This window comes from Mirounga leonina, unplaced genomic scaffold (genome assembly GCF_011800145.1).
Source record: "Mirounga leonina isolate KUSES-001 unplaced genomic scaffold, KU_Mleo_1.0 Mir_127, whole genome shotgun sequence".
Classification (NCBI taxonomy): domain Eukaryota; kingdom Metazoa; phylum Chordata; class Mammalia; order Carnivora; family Phocidae; genus Mirounga; species Mirounga leonina.
In genome coordinates, this window is record NW_023270316.1 from 61,253,872 (window position 1) to 61,273,414 (window position 19,543).

At 46.5% G+C, this 19,543-nt stretch overlaps 1 protein-coding gene across 3 annotated transcripts in view; it reads right to left on the reverse strand.

Moving 5' to 3' along the window:
- The window catches only part of ATP7B (ATPase copper transporting beta), a 72,405-nt gene that overhangs the window by 39,262 nt on the left and 13,600 nt on the right, over nucleotides 1-19,543 (reverse strand). For 2 of the 3 annotated variants that reach the window (XM_035003466.1, XM_035003465.1), the window contains one exon: nucleotides 1,299-2,529. In XM_035003466.1, coding sequence (XP_034859357.1) covers nucleotides 1,299-2,484 — 1,186 coding nt within the window. In that variant the 5' untranslated portion in view covers nucleotides 2,485-2,529. Of the gene's footprint in view, nucleotides 1-1,298; nucleotides 2,530-13,141; nucleotides 13,426-19,543 lie in introns of those variants that run through there. The other variant, XM_035003464.1, reaches the window with a different exon arrangement.

Here is a 19,543-nt window from a genome sequence, read left to right on the forward strand (position 1 = left end):
GGAGGGCTGAGCCCACCCCCCCAACCATGCAGCTGGCCACCCCCTCGCCCGAGCCTCTTCCTCCTAGTTACATGGAGCCTGAGACCCCGTAAGCCCCCTCCTTGGAACAGCTTCCTTTCCTTCCAGGGTGCCATCCTCGTCTGTGAAAATCTCCTTCTCTAGACACCCTTCCTTCCACACCAGTGCCATCACGTTCTTCCCTCTGCCCATCCCGGGTCACACTCACTTTCCCTGGCCTTCTGTCATCTCCCACGGCTCCCACCACCCAAATCTGCATTTCCAGCCCCGCTCTCCCGGAATTCAACCCAATACTCTGCTGTCGTCCAGCATCTACGCAGCTCAGGCTGGCCGCAGGCTCTCCCTTTCCTCCACGGCCCGTCCCATCACACCCCTCACCTGGACCAAGCTTGCTGGCTGCAACCTCCTGGATGTCGTCCTAATCCATCTCTTGCTCTCCAGCCCCAAATCGGCTCTCATCCCGCCTCTGTGCGGTCTCTGTGCCTCAATCCACACTGCACCGACACCGACAGGCCTGCTCAAGTGTGAGCTCACCTGCGCTGCCTCTCGATTAAAACCCACCGCTGACACCCCTCACCTCCACAGTAAAGTCCAGCCTCAGCTGGACGTGCAGCCCATTCGGAGTGGCCCACCTGCTGTCCGGCCTGTCTCCCCTCCTCCTGAGTCCTCACACTCAGGCCACTGCTCTCGGCTCCCCCGGCACCCCGAGCTGCCTCCAGCGTCCTGTCCCCGTCCCCTGCCCTCACTGGCTCCTGCCACACTATTACAGAGGCTCTCGGGAGAGCCCACCGCGCACAGGTCCCGGCACACGGCAGAAAGGCGCACTTCTTCCCACAGCCAGCAGGAGGGCAGGGGCGACCATCACTGCATCGCCTCCTTAATTCCCGCTTTCCACGGAATGGGCTCCAGCTGGCGAGACTAAGGTTCTGTTTTTACTGTTCTGTTCAGCAGAGAAATCTCAGAATATGATGATGGCTCCTTTGGAGAGAGAAGGTCCCGGTGTTCACACAGAACTCTTTTTTAAAAAGAACACAGAATCGGAGTTCTCTTCAGAAAAAAACGAAGAACTTAACATCTTAGTCCCAGCTACACGAGAGGCGAAATCTGCACACCAGAAAATTCTCTCTCTTCTACCCTGACACAAGCTGCAGAATTTGGTCGCCCCTGCTGACAAGTGAGCAGCAAGTGTGGCCCCCCCACCCCACCCTGCAGGCACTATGTCGTAAGCACAAGGAAAGGAGGAGACCCCAGGGTGCGCTTCACATGGGTCAACTACATACCAGAAAGGACTGAAGTCTCAAACCCCATTTCTTCAACAGCAGCTCGGAGTTCTTCCGGGTGAATTACAGAGGGATCATAGAGCACCACTCCGGTCCCGTCAGCCAGAGAGACTGATACTTGCTGCACCCCTTCCCTCTGGGAGACCAGGCCTTCGATGGACTGGACACAGGACGCAGAGGTCATTCCAGCGATGGCGAGCACCACGGTACTGCACACGCCCGGCTCCTGGGTTCTCGGGGCGGGGGCGGGGGCCGCCCAGTCGGAAGCCCTGCTACCTGCCCCACCCCCTGCTGCTCCATCAGGAAGAGAGACTTTAAAGTCCCCAGGTGGAAGAGCTTCAATGGCCCTCTGCAGGGCGTCTGCAGTGATACGAGAAGGGTCGTACTGTACTTGGGCGATTCTGTTCTCCAAGGACACTTGAATATTTTGAACCCCGGGGAGTGGGCCTATGTTTTCTTCAATATTCAGGACACAAGACTTACAGTGCATTCCATCTACTCTCAGTTGCAGGGTGACCACGTGGCTCCCGTGGTGCCCCGAGGGCTCAGAATTATTGAGATTCTGGTTATCAGAAGCCGAAGGTGTCTTTGGGTCGGTCCTCTGTAACCGCCCAATATCAATGGGTCCCAGGCTTACGGGCGCTACTCTGTTCTTGATGACAGCTTCAAAGCCCATGTCGTTGACATGGTCCCTGAGGTCCTGGGGCTGGATGAGATAAGGCTGGTAGGTAATGACTGCTTCCTGGGTGCCGAGGGACACTCGGACCCTCACTACCCCTTGCAGTTTCCCAAGCCTGCCTTCAATGGAGCTGACGCAGGACTGGCAGGTCATGCCCTCCACCCGGAGCTTGACCACGGCCTCCAGGCCAGGCGAGGACCTTGAAGGCCAGGAGGCGGCCTTTCCTTCTGCGATGCTGGCCTCAAAGCCCATGTCCTCAATGTGCCGGCAAATCTGCGGCAGGCTCAGGATGGACGGCACGTACTTCACGGTCGCGCTGCCTTGTTCCAGGGAAACCTTAATGCTCACGATGCCTTTCAAGCTGGAAATCCTGCCCTCGATAGACTTTACACACGACTGGCAAGTCATGCCCGAAATGCTGATGGTGCTGCTGGTCGTCTGAGGGGGGCACACGCCATCCAGGCCGCCTTCATAGCCAACATTGTCGAAGGCGAAACTCTGCTTCATTGCTGGCTCCCCGGCACGAGCGGGCAGAGAAAGTTTAGACAGGATCTAAAGGGAAAAGAAAGAACATATTTTTTTTTTTATCCTTGAAACTAAATATTTGCTGAAATATCCCAGCTTGTCTGGCGCTGAGAAAATGGAAAACAATGCCATGGGTGTCAAACCAGCCCGAGAGTTTAAGATCATAAAATGCAGGGAAAGAAAGCTGTAAAAACATGACTGACCAAATGAAATGGTTCGATGGGTTTCTTTTAGCTCGAACGTTCCGTGACTCTGAACCTAGACATCAACTGTCCACCTTGGCAAGATGTGTTTTCTTACCTAGAAGACGTGCAGGTTTCTCTAGGGAATGAAGAGAGCGTGATACCACTCACGTGCACAGAACGAGCGTGGCAGGCCCACCTGGGGCTGATCCCTGAAATCTCCCTGCAGAGCTTGGATCCTGCTGCAACACACATATGTAGATTGGGCAGCACCTTAATTCTGTCTCTCTTTCCAGGGGTGTCCATCTCATTCTCTTAGCAGGGGTTAAATTTAACAACCACAGGGCACGTGTTCCAAATGCAGACCTCCCAGGCCCTGTGGGGTCAGACCACAGGCCTGTGATAAAAGGTCTGGAAGTATGCTCCGTGAGCCAGGGGAAATGAACACGAGTGGCTGGACCTAGAGGGGCAGGAGGGGGAAGGCTGGAGGAACTTCTCAGTTCTGCCTCCACTGAGTGACACTGTCCCCTTGGGGGCCTGGGACAGTTATAGTCATTACCTATAAATCACAAGGGCTTCCCTGAATTAAATGGACACATTTCCTTAATGTACCGTAACACAAGCATAATTTCCTGACTTCTTTCTTCCCATAATGACCTGGCTTCAGCCATTCCATTAGCAAAACCAAATCTTCTTTTTTTCGCAGGGTCCCAGCCTTCTCACACTCCTGATTAGATACGGTTTTTATACCAGTACTATTACATGCTTCTCAAATTCAGGAACAGGCCTTTCTGTATGGTACATGATCAAAAAGCATGTCACTCTGTGCCTTCACAATCTTACCTATATCCCCAGATGGATCTCAATTACATGGATTGATCTCTGTATCCCTGTGCATAAAACACCTATCTTTCCAACTTCAGCTTTTGAGCAGCTTAACAAAATGGAAGTTTAAATAATTTTCAAAGCAGACTATAAATGTTCATTTGTACATCCACAAAAGAAATCCTAAACTAGTCTGGGATTAATAATTATAAAGAGTTGTTTTTAAAAAATATTCACGACAGTATTTCCTAAATAGTAGAGAAAAGAGAAAATAATTTATGGGATAGCAACTCAAGAGTTTATTGCATTAAATAAATATACTGAGATTACCTGTGGTATAAATATGGAAATGCAGTATATAAGGATGACATGGCACAACAGTTTTAATGGACAACTGGGAAAAAAGAATTTGAAACCTATTTATCAAGAGATATTTCAGGTAGCTCAGAGATGAAGATGTAAAAAGCAAAACAGTAATAATACAATAAGAAAACACAGGAAAATACCCATTATAATCTCAGGCAGGAGTAAGTCTAAATATGAAAAAAGAAACAGAAAAACAGGAAAATCCAAAAGCTATAGAAGACTGATAAATCTAACCACAATTAGCAGAAAACACTGCTCTAACCAAGGAAAAAGATAAATGAGAAACGAAGGGGGAGAAAGGATCTGCTTCGGATTAAGCAAGAGCTAATTTCCTTAAAATACAAAGAGCTCCTTCTGAGAAGAAAAAGGCCAACAATCCAACAGAAAAAAGGCAGTCCATCAAAAAGGAAATGCAAATGCCTTTTCAATATATGCAAAAACAATAGCAAGCAGAAATGTGACATTTCAACAGCATTATGGTACTGCTGGGGCCAGCACCGTCCGCTCATGCCTTAGAGCTGGTTGGGGGGTAACCTCTCATGAGGGCAACTTGGCAATGCATATGAAAATGACAAAGCCAAATATTCTTTGACCCAGCAACTCCATCTCTAAGAATTTACTCAATAAATATATTTGTTCATGTATAAAAGCAAGCATGCAGCGAAGATATTAAAAACTGCAAAGAACTGGAAACATTAAATAGCCATCAATAAGAGGTTGATTAATTCAATTACTACACAGCTATTCAAAGGAATAGTATCCAGCTCTTAAAAAAGGAATGAGGTAACGCTGTATATACTGAAATAGGTGGATTATCAAATATATCATTCAGTGAAAAAAAGCAGGTCACAGAATACATAGTGAATACAGTTTCTATTATCTTTTGCTGCAAGACAAACCAAATCTGGTACCTCAGAATGACAGCTCACATTGTTTCAATGTGGGCAGGGCTCAGCAGGGAAAGCTGGTCTCTGCTCCTCAGAGCATCCTCTGGAGTGGCGTCAATGGGGCTGGAGGTTCTACTTCCAAGAAGATGGTCTGTCCCTCACATGGCTGGCCAGTTGAGGCTGGCTACTGTCTGGCTGCCACGTGCAGGGACCTCAGTTCTCCTCCGTGAAGCCTCGCCACATGGCTGGGTTGGGTACCTCACAGCTGCTGGTTTCTGGGTTCTGAGCAGCAGTGTCACAATAGTGAGCATTCCCAGAGAACAAGTCCCAAAGTGCAAGCACTTACCAAGCCTCTACTTGCATCACACTCACTAACTCACCATTGGCCAAAGCCAGTCACATGGCCAAGCACAGCCAATATGGGAGGGAATTACAGAAGGGCTTAAATACAAGGACGCGTAGTTCACTGGGAGGGCCACCAAAGTAAGCCTATCATAGCTTGCCAGCACTATTTGTGAGAAAAAGAATATTATACACGTAGCTGGTTGCATATGCATGGACTATCTCTGGGAGAATACGTAAGAAACTGGTACAGAGTTTGAGGAGGATCCAGGGCTGAGGCAAGAAGGGGCTGAAGGAAGAGTTACTTTTCAGTGTATAACCTAATGTATAATGTACATGCATTACCAAATTCTAAAAAATAATTAGTTTAAAAATTAAAACAACACGAGTATAAAGATCTAGAACAATGACTGGATTGTGACTGGTATTAAATACTTGTTTAACTGAAAAAGATGAAAGAAAAACTAAGATATTCAAGGATGCTCACTTTAATATGTCTTAATAAACAGAATCGCCTCCTTAAAACGAAACATAACCCTCAATCACCTCGTCTGTTGGAAAAACAAACCCCTAATGATTTACTATCCAACTTATTTTGTTTGGTCCTAGGTAGGTCTAGCTAAAACTCCCCAAGCCCCAAACCACAATGCTAGCTCTTAATCCCAGGATTATGGATTCTATGCTCCTGCCAAAAAGGTTTGCAGAAGCGTTGGAAGCTACTTGTTTGTAGCAAACAATACTCAGAGGTCCCTCTTCTAGACAGGCAGGTTTCTAAAGACAAGTAGTTACGAAAGATAAAGCTTTTTTGCACGTAACACAACTTTATGAAACACTAGAGTTTCTGTTGGTTTAGAAGCAACCTCGTAACAGTTGCTGGGTATCTGAATAGCTTTTAAGTGTACACACACGGCGTGTATGTGTGCTTTTAATTCCATTCTTCAATTAAGAGGATCTTTGGGGGGGAAACTCTAATGAATTCGAAAAACAAACAAACAAACACGTTGAGGTTTAAGGGCTCATCAAGCAATCATGGACAGTGGAGAGGGGGTCCAGGGAACAAACCGTGTCCAGGGAAAACCTTAGGGAACCCCAGTGCTGCCTAATCCTCACTAAACTATATACTTCTTGAGGACAGATGTCTGGGACTTCTTTGGCAAGCCCAACATGTTGGGGAAGAACTTCTGCTAGGTTTTAATTTTTAACAAACTATTAGTATGGTGGGCATCTGGATCAGAAGGGACTGGCAACACAGGAAGAGGGGGGATTTCCACAGAGGGGAATCCAAACATGAATTTCAATTCTTTGCTACTCTTTACATACTCAGGCCACATGGAATCTGCTGTGAGTCCAGGGCTTATAAAAGAAAAGATGGGTAAAGGGATATAAAGGGTTGATTCACTAAGGTGGAGCTAAGAAAGGAAAATAAGATCTGCAGATAGGTCAGTCTGGTATAAAGAAGAAACTGGAAATGGGGTGCCATGTTTGGACGAAAGGTTTCAGAGCCAGACCGAAACTGAAAAGCCCAGAAATGACATGCCTTGTACAAAATGTCTGTGACCACAAATCCAAAAGCAACCTACCACATGCATGATGCAAGGACACACTAGCCACTTTTGAGATCTCTTCGCTCCACTGGGATCCCCAACTTCCTTAAGGATACCCCTGGCCCAACTTACCCTTGAGACTTCTTTCACTTCGAAGGCTGTGTAATACCCTTAACAATTCAAGAGGCAGAAATGTTCTATAAGCACATAACCCTTCCAGTGTCTAACTTGCGCCCCATACAACTCTGGGCACCTGAACTTTAATGGAATTCAAAAAACAGAGACGTCCTGCTGTTTTCATATGTACGCAGATCCAGGAAGAGCAAACAGTTAATGATTCTCAGTGTTATTTTATGAGGCTGGCATTTTATATCCCTAATGCTCAAGATAATTCTACAAATAAGTATTCTTATCACCATTTTACTGTTGAAACAGTCTCAGACTCATCAAAGGTCACAAATCAATTTAAATAACAGCTGGGATTTAAATTCAGCTCAAAAGTCCAGCAGGCTCTTTTTTTAAAAAACAATGTTTAAGTTTACATTTTCCTTTTAGCCATGCTAATTACAGGAAGAGACTACAATGCGGGAAAAGCAAAACGCAAAAAAGCAAAACGCGGAAAACACAGAAAAAGAGCCACATCTTACTTGCCACGTAACAAAGAAGCTAACAGCTAAGGGAGTGAGCACAGTAAGGAAGCTGAGGAGCAGCCAGGAACACTGAGCCCGGCGGCTTGACTGAGTCTGAGCCTAACCTTCCTTCAAACCTTAGTAGGTCACCTCTAGCTGTCTCTGGGACTTCAGAATATCAGTACTCACTCTGGTTTCGCCAATATTTCTAACTGCAAATACATTCAAGGCAACAACATTTACGAGGCAGGACACAAGAAGAGGTGGCAGTGGTTCTGGAACCTTCTATATCCTCCTGAATACAGTGTGAATGAGTCACTGCGAGCCCCTATTCTTTCTTTTTTTTTTTTTTAAAGATTTTATTTATTCATTTGACAGAGACACAGCAAGAGAGGGAACACAAGCAGGGGGAGTGGGAGAGGGAGAAGCAGGCTTCCTGCCGAGCAGAGAGCCCAATGCGGGGCTCGATCCCAGGACCCTGGGATCATGACCTGAGCCGAAGGCAGACGCTTAACGACTGAGCCACCAAGGCGCCCCAGACAGGCCCTATTCTTATCTGAGAAATCTCTGGATATCAGAGGTTCATAAGGGAGGGAGGGTCAGAAGAGACTGTTTGACTCAAGAAAAGATCCCACATGAAACACTCCAGGCAGATGGGCACCAGTCTCTAAAACCCCTGAGGAAGGGTCCATATCTCATTGTTAAACCTGTATGTATACACATTTACAGGAGTATTTACTCATGTATTAATACATAAAATTGAGATTACCTACGGGTGAGACTATCTGTATGTTTTCCAGTTATGAACATTTAAATTAAAAAAACAAACAAGTGTCACTTTTATACCAGAAAACAAATGTGTTTTTTCAGTTTATCTAAGGCAAAGAATATCATGTTAAACCACACATCAACAACAGTATTAGTCGTTGTGATAAAGACAACAGCAGTGATGCCCTGATGGTATATTTGTGCATGGCTTTATACTCTAAAACTATTTTCCCGTATTTGTTTAAATATCTGTCCTTACTTACTTGCTGTGAATTTACTGAGCATATGTCTGACAGTCTTGGGTATGAATTCCAGCCATGTCAGAGCAAACCCCAGCCTCAGTTTTCTTAGCTGCGGGTAAAATAGGGTAGTAAGAAAGCCCACCCTACAGTTTTTCAGGAAGGCCTGAAACCTAAAAGGATTTAAAAAGCTAACATCAAAAATGTTTGAAAATGAATGACTAGGAAGGCAAACATGACTCATTTGGTCCTCAAAAGTGGCCCAAGGAGGTAAGCAGGGAACTTAACTATTTCCACCATTTAACTGAGAAGGAAAACTAATCATTAAAACTAGTGTACATATCCCCCCAACCGCCACTCCAACCCCTTCAAACAGTTTTTTTCATGATGTTTCACCAAGGTCCAGAAAGCGCTTCCAGCCACTCTTATTTAAATTTTATCTACTGAAAAAAACAAACTAACCAAAACTCAGGCATTAACTCAAACACTGATGAAGGCCAACTATGGGCCTCGGCTGCGTGTGCGACGCCCAATCTCTGCCCTCCGAGGCCACCCCAGCTCTGGTGTTGACTGTGTACTTTCTGGGAAATTCTGAACAAATGCATTGCCTGTTTCCTTCTCTTGACCACAGCAAGGAAAAGTATGAACTCTTCCTGAGAAACTGGATGCAGTAAATCCATTATTTGCTTGGGATAAAAAGTGAATAAAGTTAAATTAACCAGTCTCAGTATATACACACAAGGCATGTTGTTTTCTACACACGGCAAAATAAAATTTAGAAATTTACAAACTCTAAGACCTCTCCAAGAAGCACTTCACAGTTATTACCTCAGAAAACTTGTTTGCAATCTCGTTCCAAACAGCTTTACTATTAACCGTTTCAGAGAATTTCGTGGCTTTTAACTTATGTCTATCGCAACAACTATTCCATCAGACTTTTATCAAACCAACAGCATTTTTTCTGCTTCAGAATCTTCTCTGATAATCCTGTATGTTAAGCCCCTCCCATCAAAGAAATTTTATACAACAGGCCTGTCACTATCAAGCAACTGTCAGTATCTTCAAATATGTTTTTACATTTGAATGAAACAGTGTAAGTCACAATCATAAGGTCACCATTCCCTTATGTCATTTGCCAGAATTATAAGATCATGATGTAAAAGACCTTACATTAAATATGTGCAAGAGTACCACAGGCTGGAAGAAATGTCACACCAACGCTGGTAATTCAGATAACTGTTATGACAGAAGTCAAGGAACTTGGGATTATTTTTGCTAATTATTATTATTGATAAATTCCATATGGCAGTCAGATTTGGTGAAATAACACAGCATGTGTTTTATCACACACAACTGTATCCTATACTGCCTAACGAAGGTAAGTTTTTGCCTAGAATTATAGGTATGATCAGCTCAACATAAAACAAATATATTCCTTTGAAAGACTTAGGTATAAACACGTGTTTATGGCGTATACTACCCTGTAACGCACAATAGGAACTAGATACTAAAAATAATCCTCAGAAAATGAAATGGAGGTGGTTGATAAACGTTTTAAAAAAATAGTGTATGGTCAAGTAATTTTGACAAAAGAGCCAATACTCAATGGAGAAAAAAGATAGTCTCTTCAATAAATGGTGCCGGAGAGGGGGCGCCTGGGTGGCTCAGTTGGTTAAGCGACTGCCTTCGGCTCGGGTCATGATCCTGGAGTCCCAGGATCGAGTCCCGCATCGGACTCCCTGCTCGGCGGGGAGTCTGCTTCTCCCTTTGACTCTCCCCCCTCTCATGTGCTCTCTCTCTCTCTCTCTCTCATTCTCTCTCTCAAATAAATAAATAAATAAATAAAATCTTTAAAAATAAATAAATAAATGGTGCTGGAGAAATTGGATAGTCACATGGAAAAGAATGAAAATGGACCCGTATCTTGTACTATTCACGAAAATTAACCCTAATGGATTAAAGACTTAAATAGAAGACCGAAAACCATACAACTCTAGAAGAAAACACAGGGGGAAAAGCTCCTTGACGTGGGTCCTGGCAATGATTTTTTGGATATGACACAGCACAAGCAACAAAATCAAAAATAAACAAGTGGGACCACATCAAACTACAGTTTCTGCACAGCAAAAGAAACCATCAACAAAATGAAAAGCCAACCCATGGAATGGGAAAAAATATTTGCAAACCACAAATCTGATAAGGGGTTAATATCCAAAATACATAAAGAATTCCTACAACTCAACAGCAATATGTAAATACGTGTGTGTGTATATATATATACACACATATATTTATATTTATACACACACACACACACACACGATTAAAAAATGGGAAGAAGAAACGAATAGACACTTCTCTGAAGAAAACATACAGATGGCCAACAGGTACATGTGAAGGGGCTCAGCACTGCTAATCACCAGAGATATGCAAATCAAAGCACAACCAGGTATCACCTCAGGCCTGTTAGAATGGCTAACATCAAAAAGACATACCAAGTATGAAATAACTTAACTCTCAAGTAGATCCAAAGTTTGATTTATCACAGATTTTGGGTCAACACATTGTTGGCAATAAACAAGTACTCATGTAAATGAGTAAATGACTTTTAGCTTGGTTCTTATCATCCTAAACCAGTTACTACAAATTTCCCCCATTTGAGAGTAACTCATTTAAATTCTTTCTAAAAATAATCCTAATTTTAAAAGTGGGACTGCAATTAAACCTGATGACATAGAGATGTACATATATCACATGTGTGTGGGTGTATGTTCACAAAACATTAAGTATAAAATATAAGGTGTATAATACCATGTACCACCTGCTCCTATATCTGTAAATAAACAGATACATGTACATATATATGGCTGGGGCATATGGTTGCTTACATTTTCTTCCTAATACTTTTCTTGATTCCCCAGTGCCCCATAATGAGCACATGTTACTTTTACAATCAGAGCTTTAGAAAGAAATAGTTGGAACTCTGCTCAGACAGATTAACTGGCTGATACAGTTCTACCAGGCATTCAGAGAGCACCAAACACATCTTGAGTTGGGAATTCTACTGAATATTGTTAATTCTGGCAGAAACAATACCGTGTTGTGTTTCTATAGTACTCCACAAAGTGCTTTCACAATCCCAGGAGGTGGGACTTATTTATTCCATTTTGCAGTGGGGAATGTGAAGCTGGAGGAGACCGAGACTCACCTGCCACAACCCCCAGCCCGGCACCGGAAGAGCACAGATCTGCACCAGACCCTCAGGACCACAGCCTCTACCCCGGCCTCTACATGGACCCTCCTTTCCAAAGGGCTCCCCCAGCCAGGTTCAGGTTGCTCCCCTAGTCACACGAGATCAGTATTAGCCATTAAAAATTAGAATATTTCACCTTCAAATAGACACAGGCTGGATTTTGTAAAGCAGTCGTCTGAACATTTTAAAGAAATAGGCGTTTCCCCCCCCTCCAAATTTAATATTTTGCTCTCTTAGACACTCAGCTAAACAATATAAAAGCTGACCATACACTGCATAAATATGTTTCATAAATCTCCTTCAACAGGTGTAAATCTTTTGCAGAGTACATTTCAAAAACCTCTTTTCACAAAATTTCCTTTAGCTTTGGGACTTTGTAAACAATAAAAACCAGAAGAAACAAAAATAGCTCTTAAAGAGCAAGAGACTCATGAAAACTTTCCTTTGTATCTAACTAGTATTTTTGTCTATCTGCCTTCGTCACTAAAAAAACCCCACACAAACCAGCAGTCCCACCTGGAAAAGCTACGGGAAGGCACCATTTTTACAAAACGTTACACTGCCCTACTTTTGAACATGACCTGACCTTTGGGTTAACAAAACTTCCATTTGCTTAAGAAAAGCAGCTTCGTTTTGCAGCAACCTGCTCAAAATATTTCTTTAGTCGAAATGTGGACATTAACAAAATAAGGTACACATTTAAAAAAAAAATAAGAAGAGGGGAAAATCCATTTTTGTCTGAGTTGCCTTTTGGAAAACTTTTGCTCCACGGGGGCTTACAAAATATCCTAATTAAAATAAGCAACCAAAGCCGGGAGTTACCATGATGGACTTTTGTCTCTGGAGATCCACCTCGCCTCCAGCTCCCTCCCCGAGACCGGCTTCCCTGATCCCTCACTGCTCTGCTCACTGGACCTGGGAGAAGCCTCCATCTGTAAGCCCGGTCCAAGTCCCCCTCCACTTTTTAGCCCTTCTGCAACTGCACTGACCTGATTGGAACGGATTCCCCGTGTTCCATTCAAAACCTTCTGGGAAAACTCTCCTTCCTCCTCCGAAGTCACTGGCCTGGTGGAGCCCCTGGCCCCAGAGTTCCTCCTGAAGGACCACCGCTTGTGGACGGACACCAGGGTGACCTGTGGGTCACCCAGGGTCGCCAGGAAGGACGGCTCAGGGCTCCTGGGCGTCTCACCCCCAGCTTCCTCCATCGCTGCGTCCACGGTCACACCTTTACCCACCATTCGAGCAAGCAGTTCACCCTCACCACGCCACCTGGTCATGTGAGAAGGAAATGCTTTAAAAGTGTCCTCCTAACTAGCAGGGGGAGGCACCTTCTGTGATCCGTCCTGCGGATTCCCCTCTGCTCCGGAGCCAGTCCGCTGAGAGGCTGCCAGCCAAGTCCAGCAGCCAGCTTCGGAGCTCGGGCAGGCTGCACACCGCTGTAGATATTTGCTCTTGTTTACCTACATCCTTCCAGCCAACTGGCACCCTCTCACTCATCACACCGCATCAGGCACTGGGAGTCTCTGCACACGGCCCCATGCGTGCCCTCACCCAGCCCGGCCAGGACACCAGCCAGCGTGTGCAGGAGCCCGGCACGGACTCACCTCCCAGAGCTGAGCACGGTTTCCTCTCGGCCCTGTGCACTCCCAGAACCCCAGCCTTGACGCAGGGGAGAAATGACACTTCCTCTTATTGTCAAGCTTCCAGAGCTTTCTTGGAATAACTCCGGCTGTCTCTTCCATGGCTGCAGTGCTGGCGTGTGCGGCACACCAGGGGAGAGAAGTATTTCCTAGGCAACATGACTTGCATTTTCAAGAAGGTGTAAGAGAGGTCCATGTTTCCTGCAGCTTTGCTTTCCCTCGGGCCAACTTGGCTTGACTTCAGTAAGGACTGACTGCAAAACCTCACTGGATACCAAGGCTCATCCACCTTTTATACGGAGCAGGACAGCCACGAACTAACCCACAATTCAGGCTTCTCAGGCCACCGGCAGTTCCATGGGAGGATTCGGAGAATCCAGGCGGCCTCCCGCTCTGCTGGGCAGCATTATCTCCCTTCCCACCCCCACCGGCTCGCTGCCGGGAAAGAGGCAACCTCATCCTCCATGGGAAGGAACAGCTCCACCACCACGAATCCTTGCACCGCGGCCCTCTCCAAGTGCGTAGGTATGGAATGTCCACACTGCCGACTGAATCGGGTGGCTAAAACAGACACCATATCCTTTTGCATTCCTCTCCGGGGTGAATGTGCCCCTGGCAGGGGAGGGTGGGGTCACAGGGGCCTGTACCTGAGGGCATCTAGAACATACCGCCTTCGGCTCGAGGGCACTGAGGATTCTGCCTCCTTAGGAATGACCCTTACTCCCCAATCAAAACTGCCACGGCCGCCCCAAGAACTGCTGACCAAGAGATCTGCTCTCTTTGAGGGAAGGCGGCCTCACCACAGGCCCCCCCAAGACTCTCACTCTTCTACTTCTCATTCGCTCTGTGGGGATCTGACCACTTCTGAAACATGCTCAGGGCAGCCAACTCCCATGTGTCTCGCTTGGCTTCTTATCTGCCCTGCGCGCAGTCAAAAAAGAACCTGCCTCCATTTCCAAGAAGTGCCATTCAAATGAGTGACCAAAAAGGAATGGCACGTTGGATGCTAAGGGCCTCAGGCCCCAGCTCCGTGTACACCGAGTAGGAGCCAGCTTAGAGGAGTCTGGGATATCTGTGGTTGCTTTCTTGCCATCACTCAAATCTTGCTTATCTAGGGTCTCCCTGTTTCCTGATAGGATCCATCAGGATCTGTGTGCCTGCGACCACCTCAGAGTTCCTTTGTGTGCATCGTATGTTCTCCGGATATCTGAAGCTCATCTTTTTTTTTTTTTTAAGATTTTATTTATTTATTTGACACAGAGAGAGAGAGAGAGAGAGCACAAGCAGGGGGACCAGCAGAGGGAGAGGGAGAAGCAGGCAACCCGAGGAGCAGGGAGCCCGATGTGGGACTCGATCCCAGGACCCTGGGATCATGACCTGAGCCGAAGGCAGTTGCTTAAACCAACTGAACCACCCAGGCGCCCCTGAGGCTTAGCTTTTAAGCATAGATTTTTAAAAAATTTTTGTCATTTTGGGTAGAAATCCTTCCCCAAAGGTGCCGTTTATCTTTCTTCTGTCTTTTTTTTTTTTTTTTAAGATTTTATTTATTTGACAGAAAGAGCACAAGCAGAGGGAGAAGCAGGCTTCCCGCTGAGCAGGGAGCCCAAGGCGGGACTCGATCCCAGGACCCCAGGATCATGACCTGAGCCGAAGGCAGACGCTTAACTGACTGAGCCACCCAGGTGTCCCTTCTTCTGTCTTTTAAAATATGAGTTACTAACCAGATTTCAATTTTTCCTTGGCGATAGGGGATCATTATAGATATAAACGTTTCTGTGTTGCAGCTTTGAATGGTTAGTAAGGAAAATTTGTTGGCATCATACATCCCAAGTGCTTTTAGCACCATGAACTATAGAAAATTTGAATACTTTACTGTAAAATATTTTTACTTCTCCTAAATGGCCACTCAGACCCAGAACACAGCCAGAAAAAGGAGGCTGGGGCCAGGTTATAACAGGCCTGAAGTTTAGACTTTGTCCTGTGGACAGTGGAGAATCACCAGTTTTTAACGCAAAGGACATGATTCATATTTGTGATTTAGAAATATGGTTTGGGCAGGCATGAGAATGAAGATTCCGGGGCGGGGGGGGAACCTATAGGGTTACAAGGAGCAGAGAAAATGAATGCAGGGTAGGATTAAACAAATGAGGGGGCCCTCCAGGCTCAGCCATCCAGCGGCCTTGAGAGGACCTGCGGGGGACACTGCCCTTTCCAGTTTGGCAGAGATGAGGAGGAATGGGGAGAAGCATGTCTGGGGTGGAAATCTGTTCCCACAGAGTCTAAGGGACCTGCAAAACAGCCAAAGCATGAACCACTTTCCCAGACTGAGAACTGGTTCAAACTCTTCTTTCCGGCACCTCCCCCTTTCCTCACACCTGACCCCTGGGCTCCCCTCCTTTGCCCAGCTAATCCTCCTTATCCTTTAAGTCCTGCTCTCAGTGTGGCCTCCATTCATACTAGTGGGGCTCTGTCCCTTATCTGAATTCCAGTGCCACCAACGTCAACACCACAGGCCTGGCACGTACTGAGCCTCCACTGTAACTGGGGACCAAGTCTTCTCCCTCCACAGAGGCTGCCTCCAGATCAGCCAACACTGGTTCCTGATGCCTAGCACGCTCCCAGCACCCTGAGACACTGTAAGCCTCTGGCAGACAAGGTTCTTACGTGTTCCCTGACACAGAGATGAACAAACATCATTCCCCGGATGTTATATATACGCTCACTGAGATGAAGTACAGACAGATCCCTATGTGCTTTCTACCTAGGATTTCATGGTGGGTTTTGTCCTCCTCGCCCCAGTGCAAGGGCAAATTTGGCTCTCACATATTCCTTCTAGAACTACAGGTCTTCAAAGGTCTCCTCACACTAAATTATCTTGCCTCCCACAGGTGCAAATTATATCAGCTATTCTCCAAAATAAATTCATCTTACCCACCTTCCCAGTCTCTGGGGATCTTTTTTGTATAAAAATAAAAATCCCTTTGGTATCCTAACCAATCCTTTTGCAACCTGAGGGGCCCAGGCCCAAAGGCAGATGGGCAGCTCAGTTTCCACAAGCCCCCGAGACCGACGACCTTATGTGGAAGGGAGACATCTGTTTCCAATATTTCAGCACTTGACAAAGATGACCAGCTCACCCTGGGTGGGGCTTCTCAGAAAGAACACTGGGCCAGTCCTCCAAGACAGGCAGAGGAGCCACGGATACTGTGACAGGACAGGACGACAGAACCTGACACTAAGCCGCAGGCTGGGAAGCAGTGGCCCAGAAGGTTCCCAGACAGAGAACGTGAGCAGCACAAACAGCCCATCCCTCACAACGGCGGTGGAACATTAATGAGTATAATTTAGAGCCTGAAAGCCAACCATTTAAGCGCTATGCACATCAGAAGACATGAGACACTTTTTGCCCTCAGGAGTTCATTAGCAGGTTAAGAGAGAACAGTAGAGGACAGTATTAAAGTATAAAAGAAATCCTTCAAACATTAGGTGCCTGGTGTGGGAGGGGTTGCCACAGGCCAGTTACCCTGGAAGACCTGCTGGGGGAAGGCCTGGGGGGCTGCTCCTCACATCCCCAGGAACTGGGGGTTTCTGAGACTGAAATGGCTTGGCACAACTTTTATTTTATTTTATTTTAATATTTTATTTATTTGACAGAGAGAGAGACACAGCGAGAGAGGGAATACAAGCAGGGGGAGTGGGAGAGGGAGAAGCAGACTCCCCGTGGAGCAGGCGGCCCGATGCGGGGCTCGATCCCAGGACTCCAGGATCATGACCTGAGCCGAAGGCAGACGCTTAACGACTGAGCCACTCCGGCGCCCCTTGGCACAACTTTTAGATTAGCTTACTAACAGGAGACAAAAAAAAAGGAAAAACCCGGCTGGACTGCCTACAGTGAAAAAAATTACAATGGTTCTAAATCATAAAGAGACTGGACAGGGCCAAAAAGAGAAGTGCTTGAGCCTGTCAGAATAAAAGGAAATGTTTCCATTCCATGGTTAATCATATGCACCTCAACTTCCTTGGCTGCCCTTGTCATCGGACGCCCACCTGGCCCAACTCCAGCTCTGGTTCCGTCTGCATCCCCACGGACTCCATGTCTGTCTGCTCCCAGCTACATGCGGATGAGACCCAACACAGCCAGGCTGCCTCAAGATCAGGAACCTGGAAAGAGCCCTTGCTGCTGCCGGCAGTCCGGCTGTGCGGCTCCCTCGTCCCCTCCCTCTCTGCTCTCCTGGAGGACGTGCCACACGTCCACCTCTCCCCGCTGCTCCTCTGACCTCCACTCCCTAGCCCCTATCCCCAGTCTCCACAGATGAGCCTGCTAACATCTCAACCACCAGCCCACCTACATCAGTCCTTCCCTCGGCAGGGAGAACTGTCCAAGGTTGGGCCCCAAACGCCCACCCCCTCCTGGTTTTCCTCCAACCCTCCCCCCCCAACCCACACACACACACAGCTCCTTCTCAGAGGCCTTCACAGGAGCCTACTAGTCCCCAAAGTCCTCAGTTCCAATCAGGTGAGTGGCTCGCCGCTCAGCCCTTGCTTGGATCCCATCCCTGTCTGTACTCATTCCTTGGTGAGCTCATTCAGTCCAGCAGCAATACCCCTTATACGCAGTAACTCCCAATTCCACACTGAAGGATCCAAGGGCCTCACCATCTCCTGCTGGATAGTTAACATGCATCGTGAACGTTAACTTGTCTAAAACTGAGCTCCCAATATCCTGCCCCTTCCCTGCTTCTGCCAGTCTCTCCCATCTCCGTCCTTCCACTTGCCCAGGGAAAACTTGCATTAACCCTTGACAAGAACAGCCTCCTCCTTTCAAACCTGCAGGTAGATGGTCAGCAAATCCTGTCAGTTCCATCTTTAAATACATCCGGCATCCAGTCACTTCTCAGTACCCCCCACTATAGCCCTGGTCCCAACCACCAGCACCTCTCACCTGCACTATTCAAACAACCCCCCTAAGTAACCTCTGGCCTCCGTTCTTGGTCCCTAAAGTCTCTTCTAAACACAAAAACCAGAGAACCCCCTTAAGGGGAAGTCAGATGACTGCAGTAAGCTTTTCAGCCAATCCTCACATTGTTCACCCCTCATTCACTCAGCTAAAACCATTCCAATCCTGCTGTTTCTGCAACAAAGCAAGGCTTGCCCCTGCCTCAGGGACTCCCCCCACCCCACACTCTCTGGGGCTTAAAAACAACCCTCTCCCAACACCCCTTATCCAGATGGCTCACTTCCTCACCTTCTTTAGGTCTTTGCTCAAATGTCACCTTCTCTGTGGCTTGCCCCTAATTACCCTGTTTATATTTCTTTTTTTTTTAAGATTTTATTTTATTTATTTGACAGAGAGAGACACAGCGAGTGAGGGAACACAAGCAGGGGGAGTGGGAGAGGGAGAAGCAGGCTCCCCGCTGAGCAGGGAGCCCGATGCGGGGCTCGATCCCAGGACCCTGGGATCATGACCTGAGCCAAAGGCAGATGCTTAATGACTGAGCCACCCAGGTGCCCCTACCCTGTTTATATTTCAAACACTCCCACTCCCTATAGTCCTTTCCTGCTTATTTTTCAGAGTACTCAACTACCACCTGATACAGTAATATATATTTTACTTGTTTACGGACTGTCCCTCCATCAGGATGTAAGTTTCACAAGTGCAGGACCCCCTGTCGGTTTTCTTTATTCAACTGTATTCCCAGCACTACAGCAGCGCTTCTATTTAAGCTTCTCAGTAAATATTTGCTGAATGAATGACTGAGAAAACAAAACAAAAACAACTGACACATTTGCTTGCTGTAAAATAAAACACGACTGCTCAACTTTCAAACAAGTATCCAACATTCAGAAGGTGCCCCATGCAAACCTGGCTCTCTTCTCCCTTACTTATTCCTTTCCCCCTCCAAGCCAACAGTCTAAACTCAATTACTACTGAGAACAGGCACTGACCTTGTTAAAAAACAAAATTCAACTGAGTAAATTTGAAGATTTAATTGGCTTTATTAAACGATCCATGCATGGGGCAGCGTCGCATTGACCAAGCAGAGGGGTGCTCCCAGGAGATGTACAAAATGGAAGATTTTAAGGGAAGGAGGGTGGGGCATGAAAGTTGTAAGAAAGAGAAAACATTGTTTCAGGCAAGATCACCTTCCCTTAGGGGTTAGAGCAGAGGGTCTTACTATGCAGATTTCCTCATCTTCCTTTAGGGGATGGAGAAGACCCATGTGACAGATTACCTCATTGGTGCTTATCAGAAAACTCCTGACTAACCCATTAAGAGTTGTATTTCTGCAGGAGGTTGAAACTGCAATTAATTAGGTATGAAACCCTAGTTTATAGTCTTGGGGGCTTAACCTAAGTGATGCCATT